The following is a 24,030-nucleotide window of genomic DNA, read 5'->3' as shown; positions in this document are numbered from 1 at the left end:
CCAATCTCTGAGCTTTATTCGTTCAACAGTCATCTCTCTGTGACATTTTGTCATATGAACAAAATATACAATGAACAAAATAGAGACCTTTGCCCTCCCAAATCTTATGCTAGAAAATCTTACCTTTAAAATAGGGATAACAGTACTAGACTAGTGCAAATGAACATTGCTAACTTTATAATAAACTAGCCAAGCCAGCGCCGCGCCTCAATAGGCTAATCCTCTGCCTGTGGCGCCAGCACACCGGGTTCTAGTACCGGTCAGGCGCCGGATTCTGTCCCGGTTGCCCCTCTTCCTGTCTAGCTCTCTGCTGTGGCCCGGGAGGGCAGTGGAGGATGGCCCAAGTGCTTGGGCCCTGCACCTGCATGGGAGACCAGGAGAAGCACCTGGCTCCTGGCTTCGGATCAGCACGGTGCACCGGCCACGGCGGCCATTGGAGGGTGAACCAATGGCAAAAAGGAAGACCTTTCTCTCTGTCTCTCTCACTGTCCACTCTGGCTGTCAAAAAAAAAAAAAAAAAAAAAAAAAGAATAATAATAATAAGCTAGCCAAATGCACAGTATTTTCTGATATAAAGAGGAAAATTGGACTCACTTTGTCCAAAATAGTTTTTAGGACATTCTCCATACCACACTGACCCACAAGGGAGACCTGAATTGGACTCCCAGTCTCCAGCTTCCACCTGGCCCAGACCCAGGTGTCACAGGCACTTAGGGAATGAACTAGTGGATGGGAACTCTCTGTCTCCCAAATAAATAAATTATTTAAAGTACATGGAAAATACACATTAACGTTATTCCATTTGTCTAGAAAATTTTTAGAGCCCTCTCACATTTTGGAGTTCTTTTAATTCTAATCTGACCAGCTCTTTAACTGAGGTTACTGCACTTCCATTTAACTATTTAAATGGCTTCATTCAAATCAAATCATCTTATTATTTAGTTTCTAGTATCTCATCTGTTCTGTTTCTCCTTTCTTGCCTGTTTTTAGGTTAAGTTTTTCCAGGTATTCCATTTTATTGCTTATGTTGTTTTCCTAGCTATACTTGCTTTGTTAGTGATTACCATATGCACCTCTGACTTACAGTATAATCTAGATGAACATTACATTTCACCAAAAATGAAAGAACTTCAAGACATTACCATTCCATTTACCCTGTGGGTCTGTTGTAGTCTGCTGTGCTATTGCTGCCTATTTTTACTTCCATGTGTAGTTAATCCTCATCATTTGTGGCTTCCATATTTGTGAATTTACCTGCTGATTAAAATTCACATGCACTCGCAGTGCTTCTGTGTGTTTGTGGCCATGCACAGGCAGTGACAATTAGAGCGGCCTCACGCACAAGGCCAACACTCTGCTCTGTGTCAACTTTCACACTGGACACACGCGTCCTTTTCTCAGTCTATTTAGTGAGGTCTTTCGCATTTGTGTGTGTGTGGTTTTTTTTTTTTTTTTTTTTTTTTTTTTTTGGTGAATTTTGCAGTTGAAAATGGCTCCCAGACACAGTGCTGAAGCACTAGGTAGTGCCCCTAAACACAAGAAGACCTCAATGTGCGGGCGTCACAGAGAAAATGCTCGTTGTCAGGGAAGATGCCACAGTGTGGGCAGGGAGGGAGAGCTGAAAATATCCATATTACCTCGATGGCTTTAAAGAGAACACACACACAGGAGGCCTGTGTATTAGTCGACAAAAATGTGACCACTGGCTCACAGGAATCTTAAGTCTGTATTTCCCTTAGGAGTAAAGGCTTAGTATGTACTACTTCAGTGCCTGTGGTAACTCTGTAGAATGCAACAACTGCAAATAATGAGAACTGACTGTATGTTATAACCCCCACCCCCGCCCCCAAACAATCTGTGCCTTAAAGACATCTAGGAGAGCGAGAAACCAAACCAAAGGCTTTAGTACTGAGCACAGAGCAGCGCTCTTCATCGCTTCCTGCAGATCCGAGTTCCACGTGGGATCAGCTCCTTCCACCGTGAAGAATTTCTTTTCCTGCAGGTGGGTTGGCAAATGTGCTCAGCTTTACATCTAGAAATTTCTTTACTTCACTTTAACTTTGAAAGATACTTTTGGTGGACACAGAATTCTGGATTCATGGATTTTTTTTCTTTCAACCTTTCCAAGATGTTACTGCACTGTCTTCTGACCTGTATTTTTCCTAATGAAGTGTCAACTTCAATTCTATTGTCTGCATATAATGTTTCCTTTTTTCCCTGACGACTTTTATGATTTCCTATTTTTCGTTGGTTGTCAGCAGTTTGGTTATGTTATTGTTTTCTTCATCTTAATTCTGTTTGGGGGTCCCTAAAATTCTTGGATCAGCGAATAAATAGCTCTCTTTGTTTTCAATTTTAAAATGTTTTCAGTGATTGTCTCTTTAAATCTTTGTTGTGCTCCAGCTCTCTCTCCTTTTCTTCGGGGACTTCAATTACAGGTCTGTTATAACCTTTGACCGTGTCCCACATCTTTTACATTCTATCTTGTTCTTTCCATTCTTTTTCAACTTGAAAAAAATTAATTTGTCTTTGAGATAACTGTTTCCTTCCTCTCTCATATCTAGTTTTTGGTAAACCAAATTTCACATACTATATTGCCTTAGTCTCAAAATTTTCATCTTGTTCTTTATTAGTTTCTGTTTCTCAGCTTAGGATTCCTCTCTATTCATCTAATTCGTCCATATTTTCCTATAATTTAACATATTGAAAATCGTTTGCTAATTCTCATATTTAGATCATCTGTTTTTACTGCCTTTTATCTTTTAATTATAAGATACTTTTCCAACTTTTCAAATCTATAGATTGAATCAGATTTAGGAAGGTCTTTGTTGTTATTTCAACAAATACTATATTTTCCAGTTGTAGAATGTACATTTGATTATTTTTCTACATTTGAATTCTCTTAAGGTACTCCATTTTTTCCCCATTTCATCACTTTTTCTCCTATTTTCTTTGCCATATCAATTATATTACTGAGAAGTTCTTGTCAGTGAACTCCACTACCTGAGTCAGATCTGGGTCTGTTAGTGTTCATTGCTGATCATTTCTTCCCTCCCCTGTTTTGTATATCTAGTAATTTCTTGTAATTCCTGGATATTGTGACAGACACATAACTGGACACAGACTTCACAGTGAGGCCCCTTTCTCTGAAGCTAAAATGTTCCGTGTCACAGTTTCACTGCCTAGCTCCTACTACGGTCTGTGTTTAGGCTCTGTTGGAGATTTACTTCAGTTTTGCCTTCATTCCTGGATTATGGATGTCACTCTAAGGGTGACATTCCTTACTTCTAGGGCCTGGGTCTTCTGTGATCCACACTAAGTACTTGCCAAGGTCTTGCTAGCTAGTTACAAACTCCAGTGTTATAGAATCGGTTAAGCTCCCAGTCTCTCAGCAACCATTTTCTGTTAGACCTCCTGAAATCACGCCCTATGACCCAGGAGTCCATTTCTGGAGTTGTCTCTCTGCAACTCCCCTCTCTCTATGGCACCTTGCTCCACAAGTCCCACTGGACTCAGCATCTCCAAAATGTAACTGCTGCCTCTTCGGTCCAGTGAGAGTGCTGTGTTTGCTTGGGATCCACATTCTTGCTCCATTGCCCACAAATTATCCCTGCAGACAAAGTCTGGGGGAAAATAGGACTCACCTCATGTGTCATCCTGTCCCTAGGGTACCTGCCCTGCTCGGCTGATGTGCAGTGCCTTCAAACCCCACTCTGTTCTCAGGACTGGAAATCAGAGGCAATTCTGGAATCTTTGCATGGATATTCTTTAGTATTTTTCCCCAGGTACGGTGTACAAGTTGGGGAACAGCATTTAGAGATTCTGAATAATTGATTTTTTTTCTTTTACTTCCCCCAAATTATAAATCTTTGCAACTGGCACAAATTATTATTAAGATTCTCTCCAGAAGAAAAACAATCCTTCAATTTTTTAAAGCACATTAATGAAAGGGAGAACTATGCAAGTAGGCAATCATTATCATTTTCCTTTTATATATCAACACGGACATTAAAAGCACTATCCAAATTTTCTAGTATTTCTTTCATTATCTTCTCAGATCTGTTTTGTTTCCCCAAGTAGATTAATTATCTGCTTCCCAAGCTGAAAAGTTCTGTCACTGGACAAATTCAGAAGAGACACCCTGATATAGTAAAAGGGACTCATATACTGCAGGGAAATAACTTGCACTTCCTGACATGTCTCATGGGTTCTAAAGCATTCTATTACACAAACTACAACGCAAGAAGTAAGTGGTCGATTACACTGTTACTGTCATTTGTTTCTTTCTGAATCAAATATAACTATATTGACACAATATCTGAAGGACAGGAAGGAAGAGGGCATACTCAGTTCTACTCTCTTTACTTATGGTCACAGCGAGCTCCTGCAGTTGGAGGGTGAGCTTATCCAAAAGACTGTGCTCCTCTTCTTTCCTCTGGTTATAGCTGCCGACAGGTGAAAGTTCATCAGCCTATGAGAGAATATAGGCCTAATCACTGGAAAGTTAATTTCAGCTTCCTATTACTTCAAAGTAACAAAAACTCCAGTAAGTGCTGTAAAACAAAAGTACCAATGTGAGAGTACATCTACTTTAGGGAAATAAGGAATTAAAAGGAACAGAGATTCTTGTAACGCAAAACAAATGAAAACATAAAACTGTACCACTTGCTTTTGGTTTTTGTTTTGCTTCCTTGCTAAGTATTGCAGACGCTCTAGAGTCAGTGGGGAACAGGTTCTGACAGAAGAGACACAATGACAGGCGTCAACCCCAAATTCCGCCAGACTGGCACACAGACATGGCTGTTTCACCTTCGGGAGCCTCTGCTTCCTCTTCTGATCATACGAATAATCAGGTTTTACATACAGGGCCAATCTGACTCTGAAGCTGGGAAGTTCTGTGTCACTGGAGACATTCAGGGGCAATGCCCAGACAGGCAAGAAAAAGCATTCATATACTGGCAGGGACAGGATTTTCAGGTGCCTTTCACTTTAAACACTTTGTGGGCCTCTCCGGCCTGGCTTTGGACATCAGCTGGGCTTGGGCTCGATTAAAAACAAACAAGGGCTGGCACTGTGGCATAGCATATAAAGTCACTGCTTGCCACACCAGCATCCCATATGGGCACTGTTTCGAGTCCTAGATGCTCCACTTCCGATCCAGCTTCCTGCTAATGTGCCTGGGAGAGTAGTGGAAGATGGCCCAAGTGCTTGGGCCTCTGCATCCATGTGGGAGACCTGGGTGGAACTCCTGGCTCCTGGCTTTGGCCTGGCTCCACCCTGGTCATTGTAGCCACTTGGGGAATGAACCAGCAGATGGAAGAGCTCTCTCTCTGTGTCTTTCCTTCTCATTGTAACTCTGACTTTTAAATAAATAAATAAATCTTTAATAAACCAAACCAACCCCAAAGATAGTGCCAAGGGTAAACTCTCATTCCTCCTTTTCCTGCACAGTCACTGATATTACAGCCTCCACCTGACACAAAAGACTTCTTTGCCACTTACCCTCAGGAACAGATGATATTAAAATAAAAAGAACTTTAGACTGTAGAATATATAATTTACACAATGCAAAAATAAAAATAGGGGTGAGTGTTGAGGCCCAGAGAGGGTTAGGCCACCACTTTGGAATCAGAGTGTCTACATGCCGAATCAGAGTGCCTGGGATCCAGGCCCCACCTCCCTTCTAATTCAGCTTCCTGCTAATGTGCACCCTGGGAGGCAGCAGATGCAGCCACAAAAACGTGGTTCCCTGCCACCCGTGTGTGAGGCCCGGATGGGAGTTCCTGGCGCCTAGCTTTGGCCTGGTCCAGTACCAGCTACTGCAAGCATTTGGGAAGTGAAACATCAATGGAAGATCTCTCTCTCTCTCTCTCTCTCTCTCTCTCTGCCACTTTTTCAAATAAATTAAAAAATAAACAAAATTAAAAAAATAATAAAGATAGCCCCTTCCGGGTTTTCTGAGTCCTTGGTCCTGGGCCAGCCCACCAAAGCTCAGCTGTCCTCAGGATTTGGAGCCCTGGCTTTCCTGCTAGGAAGCCTGCTGAGCAGCTCAGCGCTGGCTGCGGTGGCCTTGATCGCTAACGTGAACCCAGCAACCTTCCCGCTTGCTGAAAACATCGTATGAACAGTAATTCTTCAGAATATGATTCACCATAATACTTACTTTGCTTAATTTTTGAAGAGTGTTTTTATTTTCATCTATTGCCTGTTTCAACTGGATACATCTAAATTTTTAAAAAGAAAGAAAATATATTACTTTTTCTAGAGAAGAGCCAGAGAGCTACTTTATAACATCCCCCACAGTCCCTGAGCAGGCAAGGCCATCATCTATAGCTACTCTATGAAGGCTGCTGGAGAATTCATACACGAGTGCTGCTGCACGCATTAGCTGACGTGACCCTCAGAGCCAAGCTCTACAGCACCCAGACGGACAGCCAAGGTTCACAGACCCACAGTGGCTCTGGGCACCGGTTTTCTATCTCTAAAACACAGGGAAACACTGGCCTTTCGAATGTTTCTCCAGTTTGAAAATTCCATAAACCCAGGAATTAGCCACAGAGACACAATTAATACCAGCTAAAGGGCTGCGTGCCACGTCTAATGGTAACCAGTCGAGAACCACCCTCACTCCAGTTCAGAGCCGGCAGAGCCAGCCAGCGGTGCAGGCCGGGTAGGATCCTGCAGCTGGCTCCTCCCCTCTAGAGCACACGCCCCTTCTGAACTTCTTCCTGTCCATTCAGGGTTCAGCATTTTAATTATTCCACAGAGAGTTCAAATGAGAAGTACACCAAATTGAAAAGGAGAAAAACAACCAAATACGAGCTACAGCTAATGATGAGACTTTTTTTAAAACATCAAATGCTTTTTCAGTATTTGGAGCCCTGGCTTTATTTTTAAGTGTTTTTTTTTTTTTTTTCATGCTGTATGAGTTTCATCTTTTTTTTTTTGTCTTACAGATGTGAATGAGATGAACCAGAGCAATGAAAGGGGGTAGAAAAAGAGAAGAGGACACATGGAACTGTGGCCGACTCCAATTATCTACCCAGTCCTCCCCCGTCTTTCCTCCTTGGGGGCCCCTCACCGACGACACCTACGTTCTCAGCTTCTGTCGCAGGTGGGCTGGGCGTGGGCCCAGCTGACAAGGACATGTAAGAGAAGCAAACTGGGAGCTGCTGCCCTCCTCATCGTCCCTGAGGAAGCGTGAAGAGAATCCCTCGCCCTTCCTGCTCTCAGACACTGACCCTAAGGACTGTGCAGCAGGACAACAGCAAGCGCTTGTCTTTGGGAACCTCAGGAGCCACTGGGCCTCCCTGGGAGAACCTACTTGCAAACTCTGTGTCCAGTGAGACTGATGTGAAGCCATTTCTTTTGATAGGGGTCCTGTAATTTGCCACAAGAGTCTTCACTGAAACTTAGACTTGCAAATGTCCTTAGGAGTCGCAGTAGGAAACCATTTTCATATAATACACAAATAACAGAAGTGACCCATTGTAACTATCTCCTCCACTATACTCTGGGCGGGCTGTGAGCCCCCCAAGGGTCCCCGTGTTGAACTCTAACCACCATCGTAAGGTACCGAGAGGGCAGAAACTTCTCTGACTCTGGTGCTTTGGGAGTGAACAGGATTACAGAGGGCCGCAGGGTAGAGCTTCCACAGTTGGACGCTGGAGACTTTACAAGGAGAGAGACACACAGACTCCCTGTCTCCCACCTTCGCAGGATCTCCCAGCTAGAGGGCTCAGATGCAGGCACTGGGACCATCAGAGCTATTCTCTGTAAGGTTACCCAGCCTCGGGTATCTCACTACAGTAACACGAGCCTCACTAATATACTCTAAAATTATTAAAACCCTCAAATGGTTCAGGTATTTGAAGACTCCTGATTCATGATAAAAACTAAGTCCAGGCCGGCGCCGTGGCTTAACAGGCTAATCCTCCGCCTTGCGGCGCTGGCACACCGGGTTCTAGTCCCGGTCAGGGCACCGATCCTGTCCCGGTTGCCCCTCTTCCAGGCCAGCTCTCTGCTGTGGCCCGGGAGTGCAGTGGAGGATGGCCCAAGTCCTTGGGCCCTGCACCCCATGGGAGACCAGGAGAAGCACCTGGCTCCTGCCATCGGAACAGCGCGGTGCGCTGGCCGCAGCGTGCTACCGCGGCGGCCATTGGAGGGTGAACCAACGGCAAAAGGAAGACCTTTCTCTCTGTCTCTCTCTCACTGTCCACTCTGCCTGTCAAAAAAAAAAAAAAAAAAAACCTAAGTTCACACTCATGGTCACTGTCTCCTGAAACCCCACCAGAAAAATGACCACAGCATTTTCGAGGTAAGGAAACCCTGACCACTGGGGAGAACGCAGAAAGGATCCCTGCCAACCAGAGAACCACAGGGACAGAGGATGGAAGTGCGCTATTCTACAAGGAGGGACGCCACCTGCCGGCAGTGGCTTCGAAGCAGAGTTAACCAAAGTCAGTCTAGGCAGACGTGGCACGAAGCTCTGCAAACAGTTCGCTTCACGTATTACTCCTACATTACACCACATTGCATAGATGAAACCATAAGCACACAGCTAAGCTTTGAAGAAGAATTCAGACTTAGAGTGACCTAAGGCCTTTCCACTACTCAGGAGAAAAGACGCCGATCAAGTTTATGCTTAGTTAGGCCCATTTGTAATAGGGCTCATGCCTTTTCCCAAGTTTATTTGTGGAAAGCCTATGCTAGTTAGCTCCATTTTCTTTTGTCTCACCTCTCTGTTCCCTCTTCTTATCAGATAATTTTTCTCTTAAAAACAAAAATAACCTAAAATCAAAAAGCGAAGGACTTGGGGAAATCGCAGCTGCTAAAGAAGTTTCCTGCACAGGAGGGGTAAAGCCCACCTTCCCCGGGGGCCAAGCTGTGGCGTAGCAGGTTAAGCCTCTGCCTGCGATGCCAGCATCCCATACAAGAACCGGTTCAAGACCTGGCTGCTCCACTTCTGACCCAGCTCCCTGCTAATGCCCCTGAGAAAACAGTAGAAAATAGCCCAAGTGCTTGGGCCCCTGCACCCACATGGGAGACCCAGAAGAAGCTCCTGGCTCCAGACTTCAGTCTGGTCCAGCCCCGGGCATTGTAGCCATTTAGAGAGTAAATGACAGATGGAAGATTTTTCTCCTTCTCTCTTCTCTCCAACTCTGCCTTTCAAATAATACATAAATCTAAAAAGAAAAAAAAATCTACACCCAAAGGAAGCTAAGAAAATTCAGACAACTTAAAAAAACAAAAAGACAGAAACTGCAGCCATGCAAGCAGGAAGGGATTAATCAATCTGAAAAGAGGAGGAGGAAGGCGATGCTCTGCAAGAACAAGGGAAGAACCAGGAAAAAGCCCAACATGCAAACAGATGGCTACCGAAACAAACAGCGTCCACAGAGAAGGCCAGTCTGCAGACTCTCCCGGTGTAAGCAAAAGGAAAAGAACCAAAAACTCTACGTGGAAGCTCAGATTCCAAGGGTCAGTCCTCAAAACTCAAAACTTGACTCAGAGGAGGTAAAGTAGTTCTCTCTTAGTAAAATAAAAATCTCCTGTAGTGCAAGAGAGACACGTGTTTTCAAACTGAAAAGACCCCTTGGGTGTTGAGCAGCTAAAAAAAACCGACATCTAAACATGCTGCAATGAAATCTCAAAACACCAAAACGAAAAAGAAAAGTCCAGTTATAAAGAAGGACAACAGAGTCGCCAGCATCATCAGTTGCAAAGAAAATGACCCATGTCTTTAAAAGTTTAAGTAAAAATTGTTTTTAACTCTACATCTAGCTAACTCTTAGTCAAGCATAAGGGCAAAACAGTATTTTCAAACTTGCAGATGTCAACGTGAGTTTTTAGATGACTATGAGGGGATCGTTATATGAAAACTACTGTAAACTAATTACTGGTTTATTAAAATTAAATAACTTAGTTTTCCCTATGCTTCAAATTCAGCCTCTAAATCTTACACTATTTTTAAAAATAATAAAGTAGGTACAATCATCTTGATTTTCTCTTTCAGTATTGTTGATTCATTTAATGTGAATTCTTTAAACAATAAATCCGAGTAATTATAAACTAAATTCCATTTGACATTTTAAAATTCACTTAGTTCTATTTTGCTTTTAAGCATTTTGAATGCCTGATTAAAGAAAACTTTTCCAAGGAATTCTAATGACTTGTTTAAATTAAAAGAATGAATCTCACATTCCTTTGAATATTATACATTCTTTAAATACCCCAACACAAGATTATCTTAATGATATGCAAATCTTAATATGAAAGTATTAAGTCTAATTCAATTTAGCTCATTATGTCTGATTTCAAACTCTGCTAGGGATTTAAATGGAAAATGTGAAAACAGAAGCACAGTAAGCAGCACTGACTCACCTGGAGAACAGTTTGCCCCCCTCAAGTCGCCAGCCACCAGCCAGACCCAGCAAGGACAAAACACTGACGGACACAGACAACCTGCTGAGCAGGCCGGTCGGGGGGCCGGGACTGAGCTGCGGGTAATTCTGCCCAAGCCACCAGTGTTCACACTGAGTAGTTTCTACAGCTGCCGTCCCAACTGCACCAAGTCCACCTCTCCCACCCCATCTCAGTCTGTTTCCTCTAGATTCAAGTCAGATCCCCGAGTAAGTCTTCCACTTGATTCCAATGGTCCAAACTCTGCATTCCCCTGAAACTGCAGTATCTTCTCTTACATGATCAAATTCTGCATGGTGTAGCTGTCCTGAAATATTTTTCTTGTCTCCCTACTTCAATGTCTTATAAAAGTAATGTTAGACTTACTAACTAACCATTGGGAACCTTTATTTTCTCATCTATGTTACTAAGTATCTCACAGTGTTACTGTGAAAATTCAGAAGATTGCTAAGTAGGGAGCACAGTGCTTGCAACAAATAGAATACAAAATAAATGTAAGTTGTCTTCCCTCTTTTGTAATCTTCACAAGTCTTTAATGCTAATAACTAGATCTGGTAGATACGGAGAACTGAAAGAAGTATTTTAAGATATGTTTTGGAAAATTTACTTCCTTGTTACCTCAACATTATTATCCATTACTATTTTTTCCTTTATTATCCATTACTATTTTTTCCTTTCAGAAACTGTCTTAATGAAAAGAAACACGAAAGGGGGAAGGGAAGAAAGGAGCAGGAGAGGAAAAGGGAGGAGGAAGGGAAAGTAGGAGGGAAAGAGAGAAAAGCAAGCAAGCAGACCTCGATTTCTGGGGCTCAAATATGACTCCTGGCGATGCGAGTGCAGGCCCTGGAAGCTTGTAAACTTGAGCACAATTTACCTTTGGTAAATATCTCTCCTTTTACTGGGTTCTAGTGCTCCTTTCAATTGGCTCTCAGAAAGCAAGCTATCAACCTACAACAAATAGAAACAGTTTAAATACCACACTGTTAAATACCATATAGCTTAGGAAACACAATATCACATCTTTTTCTTACCAATACTTTATAGTGAGTACTTGAAAACACAATAAAATTGACAGAATTTTACAGTGAATACCCTACTAACTTATACCTTAACCTTTTAAAAAAATATATTTATTTATTTATTTGAGAGGTAGAGTTACAGACAGTGAGAGAGACAGAGAGAAAGGTCTTCCTTCCGTTGGTTCACTCCCCAGATGGCCACAAAGGCAGGAGCTGCGCTGATCTGAAGCCAGGAGCCAGGTGCTTCCTCCTGGTCTCCCACGCAGGTGCAGGGGCCCAAGGACTTGGGCCATCCTCCTCTGCCCCCCCGGGCCCATCCTCCACTGCCTTCCTGGGCCACAGCAGAGAACTGGACTGGAAGAGGAACAACCAGGACTAGAACCCAGCGCCAATATGGGATGCTGGTGCCGCAAGCAGAGGATTAACCTAGTGCGCCACCGCGCCGGCCCCTATACCTTAACATCTTACTACAATTATTTGACCTAACCATCCATCCACCCATCTTATTTTTTATGTGCTTCAAAGTAAACTACAGTCATCAATATATTTCCCTCTAAATAATGTACTATGGGTCTCACTAACCAGAGTTCAACATGTGATGTAAAATTTACATACAATGAAATGTAAAAATCCAAAGTGTACATTTTTTTGAGTTTTGACAGATGCAAAAACCTGCGTAACCCAAACTCCTATCAAGAAATAGAGAATTGGAGCCAGTGCTGTGGCGTAGTGAGAAAAGCTTCTGCCTGCAGCACTGGCACCCCATATGGGTGCCAGTCCAAGTCCTGGCTGCTCCACTTCCGATCCAGCTCTCTGCTATGGCCTGGGAGAGCAGTGAAAGATGGCCCAAGTCCTTGGGCCTCTAAACCCATGTGGGAGACCTGGAGGAAGCTCCTGGCTCCTGACTTTGGATCAGCATAGCTCTGACCATTGTGGCCATCTGGGGAGTGACCCTGGGATGGAAGATCTCTCTCTCTCTCTCTCTCTCTCTCTCTCTCTCTCTGTAACCCTGCCTTTCAAATAAATCAATAAATCTTTAAAAAAGAAAAGAAATAAAGAATTACCATCACCCTAGAAAGTTCCAGTAACCCCATCCCTCTCCTCCAGAGACAAGCCTATTTTGATTTTTTTTCCACCACAGGTTAGTTCTGCCTGTCCTTTAACTTTTGCATAACTGGCCTCACACATTATGTTCTCTCGCATAGCCCTTCCAGACAGCATCTGTTTGAGAAACTTCCACACTGTTGAGCGTTTCATTAGTTTATCCCGTTGTGTTGAATATGCCATGACTGTTAGTAATTTACGAGCACTACATGTAGCTTTGTCAGTGTACCCACAAAAGAGGCACATATGAAGGCACTTCCAAAAGTTCATGCAAAACAGAAGTAAAATTATTTTGGGCAAAAAATGTTTGAAACACATGCACAGTTTTTTTTCATAATGTTCAAAGGCTCCCTTACATGCATAGATTTCAATTTTTTTCTCACCAACATTAATTTCTCTTTTAATTCCATTTCCATGAACCTTTGGAAGTACTCTCGTACTTCTTTGGTCACTTTTGTATCTACTACATGAGAATAAAGTGGATGAAAAAGAGCAATAAAATTTGACCCTGGATGAGATGCTGGTTACCTGTTGCATGGATACTGAGTTGCATGCACATTTGTTCTGTTTGTCTGCTTCAGGTCTCTACTGAGTCAGGGAAAAAATAGCTCATACTATCAAAAGCCCTTTGTAGGGGTCCGCGCTGTGGCATAGCAGGTAAAGCTGTCACCTGCACCTGCAGTACCAGCATCCCATATGGGCGCTGGTTCGAGTCCCAGCTGCCCCACTTCCAATCTGGCTCTCTGCTATGGCCTAGAAAAGCAGTAGAAGATGGCCCAAATCTTTGGGCCCCTATACCCTCAAGGGAAACCCAGAAGCAGCTCCTGGCTCCTGGCTTCAGATCAGTGTAGCTCCATCTGTTGTGGCCAATTGGGGAGTGAACCAGTGGATGGAAGACCTCTCTCTCTCTCTCTCGGCCTCTCCTCTCTCTCTGTAACTCTGACTTTTAAATAAATAAATAAATCTTAAAAAAAGAAAGCCCTTTGTAGACTGTCAAGGTATCAAAGGACTCCTGAGCCAATTTTTCTCCAGCCTGAACAATCTTTGTAATAGTTTAATAACTGTTTTTATAGTTTACTTATGAAACTCTTCCTGGTTCTCCAAATGCCCAACTAACTTAAAAAATTACATACAAAATTATATTTAGTCTACCAAAATTCAAAATAAATCAATGTTCCAGCAAGTTTTATGTTTATTTCTACCAAACGAGTATTTTGCTTTTTGTCTACCATTATACCTTCTTTTTCTTTTTTTTTTCAAAGATTTATTTATTAATTTGAAAGGCAGAGTTAGAGAGAGGCAGAGGCAGGTTTGTGGGGGGAGTCTTACCATTCACTGTTTCACTCCCTATATGGCCGCAACTGCTGGAACTGTGCTGATCCAAAGCCAGGAGCTTCTTCCGGGTCTCCCACATGGGTGTAGGGGCCCAAGGACCTGGGTCATCTTCTACTGCTTTCCCAGGCCATAGCAGAGCTGGATCAGAAGTTGGGCAGCCAGGACTCAAACTGGCATCCATTTGGGAAGCAGGTGGGGGCTTTACCAGATAAGCCACAGTGGCCCCATGGTTGCACCATTATAATTTCAATAAAAGTCACTTAAATATTTATCTGCCAAGTCTTTTGTACTTTGTAAACAAGAGCCCAAAACTGGATAAAGTATGAGCACCAGTAAATCTGTCTGCCAAAGACTGTAATTTTATTTCGTGGAAAAAATACTTGGTAATAGATCACACAAGGAAAAAAAAAAAAGTAAAATGGAGTAAGAATTTCAGAAATTAAGTGAACAATCCATTGACTGCATTTACCTTCTCCTTGTTTTAAGAAATGTAGTTTAGCGAATTTAAAGTTTTGAAAATACACAGAAGCATAGAGAAAAGCAGAATGACCAGCACTCTGCCACCCTGAGAGACCATTTGTGCATGTCTCCTGTGTTATTCTATGTACACTACAGACAGGAGAAAATGTTATAGGAATACTGTAGATTCCATTTCATACTCCTTTTCTAAAGACATTTACCACGGGTGCTTTCCCTAACACATGAAAGTTTCAGTAACAAAATTTTTAATCATTCGGTATCATATAATACACTATATCCCATCACTTATTTATCTGTGTCTTCTTACGGATCGTTCAAATCCTTCCTGGCCTTTTCTGTTATAAGCAAGAATGCGGCACCCACTTTTGTACACGAATCTCTGTCCAGTTTTTAATTACTGGTAGAGCAGGTTCCCGGACGCGCGGGGACCCAGCCTGGGAGCGTGCACTTTCGCTGCATCTTACCAAGCCGCTAAGTGCCGCTTTCCCCCCTTCCCAGGACCCAACACGGTGATCTGTAAAATCCTTACTTCCTTTGCAATTTCCTGACTATTTTGACACTTTTCGTGTGTTTATGACTCACTGAGGCCTCAGCCTCAGTTCACACCCGTTGCTCAGTCTGTCGGGTCTTAGTGTTGTAGTGTTCCGACCGTGCAGGCCTCAAGGCGGGGGAGGCAGCAGGCGCGCGGGGAGCCGCGGGCGCAGGGACCTTCTGGAGAGGCAGTTGTCCACGTTTCGGCTGGACCAAAGGGGAGCTCGGGAGAGACGGCAGAGCGCCGGGGCCGCGCAGCGGATGGCCCCGATCTTCGCCAGCGGCCGGGGACAGGGCTGGGAGCAGCAGGGCGCCGGGATGTTGTAGGGGAGGGAGGTCAGTGCGGTGGGGACTTGATCCGAGGATCAAGGAGGGGCGCGGTGAGGCGGTCGCCGTGCGCTCAGCTGCGCCCCACTTCTCGCCCGCCCCGGAGCCCGAGCCACCAGGCCCCTCTCTGCACAGCCCGCCCGTACCTGTTGCTTCAGCTCCTGGCTGCGGCGCCGCAGGGCCTGCAGCGGGTCGCGGGGCCTCCGGGCCAGCATCGCCCCGGCTGCGGCGCCCGGCTGCCCAGGGTCGCCCGGGAAACCGAAGCGGCGGCGCGAGAAGGTGACGTCATTGCCGCGCGCCGGCCCCCGCTCTGAGCCTGCCACGGGTGCTGGTCCGGCGAGGAGTGTGAGGGCGGCCTTCGCTGGCTGTGGTCCGCTCGCCCCGCCCGGCGGGTCCTGAGCCCGCAGCTCCGGCTCCCTGCCTAGGCATTTTTCCCGCTAAATCCCAAGCGCTGAGGATCGCCCCGCGGCGAAACCACAAGTCCCCCAAAACGTCAGCATCACCACGAAGTTCCTCTTGGGGCACTCCTTAGGGCGTTTGTTTTCTGGTAACATTTTTGCTAAACTTAAGATACAATTGAGGCCGGCGCCGCGGCTCACTAGGCTAATCCTCCGCCTGCGGCGCCCCACACCGGGTTCTAGTCCCGGTCGGGGCGCCGGATTCTGTCCCTGTTGCCCCTCTTCCAGGCCAGCTCTCTGCTGTGGCCTGGGAGTGCAGTGGAGGATGGCCCAAGTCCTTGGGCCCTGCACCCCATGGGAGACCAGAAGCACCTGGCTCCTGCCATCGGATCAGCGCAGCCGTATCGGCCATTTGGGGGGTGAACCAACGGAAGGAAGACCTTTCTCCCTCTCTAACTCTGCCTATCAAAAAAAAAAAAAGATACAATTGAGTATCTCAAAGTCTTTAACTGTAAGTGGCCCAAGGACCTTTCCCATCTGGCCTTCTTGGGGTGCATATTTTCACTTCAAGAGGCAGTTTTTAATTGCCATTTGCAGCCTCCTGGAACTGTTGCGGGCCCGGCTGTTGCAGGCATCTGGGACGTGAACCAATGGATGGATGATTCCTGTCTCTCTGCCTTTCAAATATCAATGTTGTGACAACAAAATATTATATTTTAAAATGGATGAATAAATCAGTGCTTAGAAGTGATGTCATTTGGTAAGCAGAATGAAAAAAGATTGCACTAAAAACAAGCCTTCGTTTATGAAATCCTCATCTATTCAAATGGATGTCTATACATAACTAAGTAAGATTGTTTTGTCTCTGTTAATTTATAGAGACTTTCATATTTTAAATGGAAAAGCTACAGGGTCTTGTGATACAATTCTGTCAGTAAAAATAAATACATGCCCCTCCCCCCAATAACTCTATGAACAATTAAGATGGGTGCGAAGAAGTTCTTTATTTTTGTTTGCCTGGGGTGGGAAGATGACTTTGCTCTCATGCATTTTTTTTAAGTTTTATTTATTTATTTGAAAGAGTTACACAGAGAGAGAAGGAGAGGCAGAGAGAGAGAGGTCTTCCATCTGCTGATTCAGTCCCCAGTTGACCACAACGGCCAGAGCTGCGCCGATCCAAAGTCAGGAGCCAGGAGCTTCTTCCAGGTCTCCCCCGTGGGTGCAGGGGCCCAAGGACTTGGGCCATCTTCTACTGCTTTCCCAGGCCACAGCAGAGAGCTGGACTGGAAGTGGAGCAGCTGCGACTTGAACTGGACCATGTGGAATGCTGGCACTGCAGAAGGCGGCTTTACCCGCTATGCCACAGCACCGGCCCCAACCCCATGCATTCCTGTACTGTCTTGCATATCGTTTCAGTTCGGTGGAAAGTAAAGTAGCAAGGTTTGTTGGGGTAGGGCGTCCGTAAGAACGATGGGCACCTCTCCAGACAAAACCTGAGAGAGTGCGCAGTCAGGCTGGGGAAAACAGGGTTTCATGGTTAAATGGAGACAATACAGCTGGCAGGATGGGTGCTCAGCACACGAGGCCTCTGATCAGACTGGGAACAAAGCGGGTCCAGATTTCTCCTCCTCCTCCAGGACAAAGGGTTTGCTGAGGAAAAATCCCTCCCAAGGGTTCACTACTCAGCGCTGTCAGGCTGGGGAGCCCACCTGGCTCCCGGCACAGGAGCCTCCCCTAGGGGCCCGCCTTGGGGGAAGGCTGTGAAGGTTTTACTGCTCCGTGTTACCAGGCCAGGTGACCCATCTGGTGCTGAGGAGCGAGACTGTCCTGGGAGCTTCCCTTGGGGGAAGGGCTGAGACCACCTGGGAAGTTCTGGGGGTGTGGGCAGGATTTTGCCTTGTAAAACCTGGGGCTGCTTCCAAGGTGGGCTTCTGCAGAGGCTGTGTTTGCTCAGCCCCTCTCTCTCACACACAGGCTAATTTCTAACTTCTCACCTCATACTTCCATCTGTTTTTAAATGACTAGCAAAGGGAATAAAGTTTGCTATTTAGAGGTCTTAAAGTAAGCTGGCGCCACGGCTCACTAGGCTAATCCTCTGCCTTGCGGCGCCGGCACACGGGGTTCTAGTCCCGGTTGGGGCGCCGGATTCTGTCCCGGTTGCCCCTCTTCCAGGCCAGCTCTCTGCTGTGGCCAGGGAGTGCAGTGGAGGATGGCCCAAGTCCTTGGGCCCTGCATCCCATGGGAGACCAGGAGAAGCACCTGGCTCCTGCCATCGGATCAGCGCGGTGCTGGAGGGTGAACCAACGGCAAAAAGGAAGACCTTTCTCTCTGTCTCTCTCTCACTGTCCACTCTGCCTGTCAAAAAAAAAAAAAAAAAAAAAGAAGTGGAACAGCTGGACATAAACCTGCACCCACGTGGGATGTTGGCATTGCAGATGGCGCCTTTACCCACTCCGGCACACACCAGCCACCATGACACTGATGTTTAATGCTGTTCTCAAACAGCCTGCAAGCCAGCATGGCAGACTAGAAACGTGAAATTGTACCCACTGCTGCCACAGCGGTGCTTCCTGGTGAAGAGAGTTCTTTGCAAATGAACTGTTGATCAGATACACTGAATTAAGTTCTAGCGTAAGGCCACCCATTGCATATGGCCTCTTTCAACCTCAGTGGGGGAAGGTGACCTGGAAGTGACTGAAAGTGTAGCCTGGATGGGACAGTGGAGCTTTAAGGACAAACACCTCCCCCCTCCCTCCCCGCCCTGTCCTGAGCACTGTGTTCTCTACAGGAGTGAGCAGGAGCGTGTGCTAGCAACTTGCCAGGGACTCGATCCCTCTCGGTTTTCAGAGTTGGGATTCACCCTCAAGTTCTGCTCAGGTGGATTTCAGCTTCATGTGTACACCCCATGACACAAAGAGAAGAAGTTTACCAATAGAAACGTCTGTTTTACGTACTGACACTCTGTAAGTGGGATACGCTGTCACTCTTAGAAGGGCAAAGTCTTACAGACATGACCTGTACCTGTCATGTTTAGGGTCCCCTGCCACCCTGCTTCAGGGCTGGCACTGAGGAACAGGCACACCTCCCAACAGAAGGAAAATATCTAAAGCACTAACCCATCAGTTCGGGGAATCCAGAGTTCTTGAAGTGATACACTGTAAGGCAGGCAGCATACCCCTTTTCCCTTTGAAAAAAAATTCAGGGGGCTGGCGTCCTGGCTCACTTGGTTAATCCTCCGCCTGCAGCGCCGGCATCCCATATGGGTGCTGGGTTCTAGTCCTGGTTGCTCTTCTTCCAGGCCAGCTCTCTGCTGTGGCCCGGGAGTGCAGTGAAGGATGGTCCAAGTGCTTGGGCCCTGCACCCGAGTGGGAGACCAAGAGGAAGCACCTGGCTCCTGGCTTCAGATCAGCCCAGCGCCGGCCATAGCAGCCATTTGGGGGGTAAACCAACGAAAGGAAGACCTTTCTCTCTGTCTCCCTCTCACTGTCTAACTCTGTCAAATAAATGGGGGAAAAAAAGAAAAAAAATTCAAGGACGTTTAAAATACTTTATTTTAAAAATAAAACTAATTCATAAAGTGCAAGAAGAAAGTCCTTCTTTCCTGTGCTCCACGTCCATCGTCGACAAGCTGTTGGAAACAGAGAAGAGGGGGCGGAAATTAGAACTACATTACTGTACTGTGCTGGCAAAGCCACGAATCACAGGGTCTGGTGCCATGCACCAGAAAACCGAGGCTCTGAAGGCTCAGGCTGCACGGGGCCGACGAAAACACGAGGTTCAGGTGCAAGGCTCCTGACAGCCCAGCCACGGCTCTCTGCTCTGCGCTGGCTGGGGCGTGCACACCGTGGAGGTCAAGGTTTATATGGAGCTACCAAGGACGCCATGCAAAGCCGTGACGGGGGCGGCAGGGGGGCGGCAAACACACCTCCCCGATCTGCTCTTTATTTCATTCCCTCCGGTCAGGCTGCACAGACACACACCGCAGGTGCTAAGGCATTCGCGTTAAGCGCCGCGAGGGGGAAGATCCTCGGGAAAACAAAACTCCCTCTTCCTGGCGTCTGCGAGGTGTCCCGGGGCTGCCCCAAGACGCCTGCCCGACCCGGAAGCCTCCCAGTCGCGCCCCTGCAGAACTTGCTCACCGACACCGCGGGACGAGCCCGGCCGGGCAGGCGGGGACAGGGGCGAGCCTGGCTCAGGCTCCAGCCCGCGGCCGCGCGGGGTCTCAGGCCAGGTCCAGCTTCTTCTGCATCACCGCCAGCTTGTCCTGCAGCCTCCGCTTCCGCCAGTCCAGGTAGCGCCTCCGCAGCCGGTTCGCCTGCCAGCCCACGAGCACTCCGGAGGCGAAAGCCACCAGCACCGACACGCGCAGCGTGCGCTCGGACACGTCCGCCATCGCGCCCGCCCGGGGAGCGGCGCGGCCTACGGCGCGGCGGCGGGGTCAGACGGCGCCGCGCGCTGGCGGGCGGGTCCCGGGAGGCGGCGCGGGGCGGTGGGGCTGGGCGGGGCTGGGCGGGGCTGGGCGGGGCTGGGCGGGGCTGGGCGGGGCTGGGCGGGGCTGGGCGGGGCTGGGCGGGGCGCGCCCGCCGCCCCCGCGGTGTGCGTTGTTGGACCGCAGTCAGATATGTCCCGGCGTAATTAGCCGACATGCGGCAGAATACAACTTTAAATGTTCTGATAACTTTTTTTTTTTAAGTAAACAAATAGAAACAGATGAGATTCTTTTGGATACTGTATTTTGCTTATCCCACTATATAGCCAGGGTGTTATTTCAGCGTGGAATAAGTTTACAATGATTAACGAGGCTTTTTTTTTTTCCACACAAAGTCTTTGAAGTTTGCTACGTATTTTTACAGTCAGAAGCCCAGCTCATCTCAACTTGAATCCAGTAGTTACTTGATCCATATCTTGATTTCATAAAATTTACCCTTGTAAAAAGTACATGCATATGCCACGTTGTTCTAAACAAACATCAGAAACTTTCCGGTAATTGAGTTGCATATCAACTATCACATTTAAATTCATTAAAGTTTATTTTTAATGAAAAGTCTGATTCTTCAGTCATACCAGCCACGCGTGGGACTGGTGGTTACCATATTATACAGCACAGCAACAATGCAGAAGGAACCCAGGGAAGAATTGGTCCAGGAAGGGGAACACCACATTTCTAATAAGTAACATCATTGTCACACACACACACACACACAGATTCCCACCTCTTGGTACTCAGGTCTTTGTGTCATCCCCTTCCCTTGAGTGGGGCTGGGACCCGTGTTAAGATGTTCCCAACATTCCTGTGGTTACAGTGTCTCAACTTGTGAAGGTTCAACTTAGCATTTTTTTTTTTTTAAGATTTTTATTTATTTGAAAGGCAGAGTTACAGAAGAGGTAGAGATATGGCAATAGAGAACTTCCATCTGCTGGTGCACTCCCCAAATGGCCGCAGTGGTCAGAGTTGGGCCAGGCTGGAGCCAGGAGCTTCATCGGGTCTCCCACATGGTTGCAGGGGCCCAAGGACTTGGGCCATCCTCTGCTGCTTTCCCAGGTGCATTAGCAGGGAGCTGGATGGGAAGTGGAGCAGCCAGGACTGGAACCATAGGGGATGCCAGCACCCAGGTGGCAGCTTAACCTGTTATGCCACAACGCCAGCCCAACTTAGTGGTTCTTTGACTATATGATGATGTAAAAGTCATACATGGGGGCCTGCACTGTGGCGTAGCAGGTAAAGCTGCTGCCTGCAGTGCTGACATCCCATATGAGCACCGGTTGGAGTCCTGGCTGCTCCACTTCCCATCCAGCTCTCTGCTATGGCCTGGGAAAGCAGTAGAAGATGGCCCAAGTCCTTGGGTCCCCTACATCTATGTTGGAGACCTGGAGGAAGCTCCTGGCTTGGGCCTGGCCCTACCCCAGCTGTTGTGGCTCTTTGGGGAGTGAACCAGCAGATGGAAGATATCTTTCTCTCTGTCTCTCCTTCTCTCTGTACAACTCTGCCTTTCATATAAATAAATAAATCTTTGAGAAAAAATTCACTTAGCAAAGGACTGTAAATGGTCTCTAGGAATAGCACAGTGCCTCCGTCTACAACAAACAGCTGGAACCATCAGTCCCACAACCATATGTAAGTGAACTCTGCTGGCGACCTGAATGAGCCTGGAAGCAGATTTTCCCCCTTTCCAGCCTCCACCACGTGAGAACACAGCCTGGCACTTGGATTGTAGCCATGTGAAGCTCTAACAGGTGACCCAATTAAATTGTGCCTGGACCCTGACCCATGGAAGGTATAAAATAAAGAATATGTTTGTTTGGTTTTCTAAAGATTTATTTAAAAGTCAGAACCACATAGAAGGAGAGAGAGAGAGAGAGAGAGAGAGAGAGAGAGAGAGAGTCAGTCTTCCATTGCTGGTTCACTTCCCAGATGGCTGCAACAGGAGAATGTTGAGGTCAAATTAGGAGCCTATAAGCCAGCTGGCGACTGCCCTCTCATGGAGCAAGTTTGGAGAGGACAGCCCTGAGTTGCAGTGCTGGGCAGTTTTAAAGGCAAAACCTACTTTTATTGGACATTTGCTTTTGGGTGTGGGCTGTGCAGGCAGAAAGTAGGCATACAGAAGCTAGAAGCGGTTAGCCAATCAGCCAGGTATTTTTTTGTAACCTTATTGAAAAATGTAATGATTCAGTTATTCAATTGTTCCCGGATGGGGTCAAGCATGGCATCACTGACCTTGGTACCACCTGTGCTATCCCGTGTCTGCAGCCGAGAGGAGACAGGAGAAACCACAGTCTAGTGGCCTTGGCTATTATCAAGCAATCAGAGGTACAGAAGCTAGAAATGGGCCAGTTACAAACTAGCATTTAATTTTATGAAGAACAGGCCTTGTTTTAAAACAACCAAACAAAATAACCTATTGTCTGTAAGCATCCAGGTGTGCTATACTTTGTAGACAAGTTAGACTTTTGTCACTTGTCAAGGAGCCAGGAGGTTTCTTCTGGGTCTCCCACATGGATGCAGGGGCCCAAACACTTGAGCCATCTTTTGCAGCTTTCCCAGGCACATTAGTTGGGAGGTGGATCAGAAGTGGAGCAGCCGGGACCCAAACCAGCATCCTTATGGGAAGCCGGCTTCACAGGAAGCAGCTGTGCTTGCTACACCACAACACCAGTCCCGTGTGTGTTTTAAATCACTAAGTTTGTAGCAATGTGTTAAGTTCTCCCTCCTGGTTGCCACCCAGCACACTGGATGCTTCTGACACCACGTGTGTGTGTGTGTGTGTGTGTGTGGCAGGGCAGCGCACTGCAGCAGACTCGCTAGATGTTCTGGGATTCAATTCAGTTCAGACACTGACCAACTGGCTATAAAGCAAGAGTTCCACAAGCCCTGATGCCCCCTGACCCCCACTCCTTTGGATTAGATTAAGTCCCCAGAGAAGCTCACAGAATTTAAGGAAACACTTTACTTCTGTGTACTTATTTATTAATACAAAGGCTGTTACAAACCACATAGATGAGCAGCCAAGATGGAAGATATGGTAGGGAAAGACATGTGGAAAGGACTTTTTTAATATAAGATTTTATTTATTTATTTGAGATGGGGAGTTACAGAGAGAGGGAGAGACAGAGAGTGAAGTCTTCCATCTGCTGGTTCACTCCGTAGGTGGCTGCAAGGGCTGGAGCTAAGCCAATGGGAAGCCAGGAGCTTCTTCCGGGTCTTCCACGCAGGCGCAGAGAGGCCCGAGCACTTGAGCCATCTTCCTCTGCTTTCCCAGGCTGTAAGCAGAGAACTGGATCTGAAGAGGAGCAGCTGGACACGAACCGGTGCCCATATGGGATGCCGGCGCCACAGGCAGAGCTTTAGCTCACTGCATCACAGTGCTGGCCCCACAAAGGACTTTCATACTTGAGGTAAAATGTGTCTTAGCAGGAATATGACAAAGAGTGTTGGGCCCGGTGTGAATTAACATCTGCCCGCTGCTGGTAGGCACTGAGCGTGGAAAGGCGAGTGCCGCACCTGGATGCCCTCAGAAACTTAGTGCCCAGGGAGGGAGACGGACACAGGTAGAGGCTACACCCAGGCTGGTCAGAGCTAGTACATAGCTCAGTCTTTAGGGGCGGAGGGGACCCCCAGAAATATCCTCTCTCTCATGCTCTGTTCAGTTTTCAGCCTAGCCTGTTCATTCTGTTTCCAAAACATGGCCAGAGTGAAGCCACTTATTATTATTATTATTATTATTATTATTATTATTATTTTTGACAGGCAGAGTGGACAGTAGAGGGAGACAGAGAGAAAGGTTTCCTTTTTGCCGTTGGTTCACCCTCCAATGGCCGCCGCGGTAGGCGCGCTGTGGCCGGCGCACCGCGCTGTTCCGATGGCAGGAGCCAGGTGCTTCTCCTGGTCTCCCATGGGGTGCAGGGCCCAAGCACTT

At 46.8% G+C, this 24,030-nt stretch overlaps 2 protein-coding genes across 3 annotated transcripts in view; both read right to left on the bottom strand.

Annotated features, from left to right (window-relative positions):
• Positions 1 to 15,448, bottom strand: part of NPHP1 (nephrocystin 1) — a 61,956-nt gene extending 46,508 nt beyond the window's left edge. Inside the window, exons 1-4 of one of the 2 annotated variants that reach the window (XM_062209856.1) lie at positions 15,365 to 15,448; positions 11,297 to 11,370; positions 6,164 to 6,224; positions 4,347 to 4,471 (exon numbers count right to left, since the gene is read on the bottom strand). In XM_062209856.1, coding sequence (XP_062065840.1) covers positions 4,347 to 4,471; positions 6,164 to 6,224; positions 11,297 to 11,370; positions 15,365 to 15,433 — 329 coding nt within the window. In that variant the 5' untranslated portion in view covers positions 15,434 to 15,448. The remainder of the gene's footprint in view (positions 1 to 4,346; positions 4,472 to 6,163; positions 6,225 to 11,296; positions 11,371 to 15,364) is intronic. The other variant, XM_062209857.1, reaches the window with a different exon arrangement.
• Positions 15,449 to 19,149: 3,701 nt separating this feature from the next.
• On the bottom strand, positions 19,150 to 20,047 carry MTLN (mitoregulin). Its single transcript, XM_062208746.1, has 2 exons — positions 19,756 to 20,047; positions 19,150 to 19,244 (listed from the first exon to the last, which is right to left on the bottom strand). Exon 1 carries the CDS (start codon positions 20,007 to 20,009, stop codon positions 19,839 to 19,841), a length of 171 nt encoding a protein of 56 aa, XP_062064730.1. The 5' UTR covers positions 20,010 to 20,047; the 3' UTR covers positions 19,150 to 19,244; positions 19,756 to 19,838.
• Between the last annotated feature and the right edge of the window lie 3,983 nt (positions 20,048 to 24,030).

Source organism: Lepus europaeus, chromosome 13 (assembly GCF_033115175.1).
Source record: "Lepus europaeus isolate LE1 chromosome 13, mLepTim1.pri, whole genome shotgun sequence".
NCBI lineage: Eukaryota > Metazoa > Chordata > Mammalia > Lagomorpha > Leporidae > Lepus > Lepus europaeus.
Note: the sequence above shows the minus strand (reverse complement) of the source record. Positions and strands in the feature narration are given on the sequence as shown.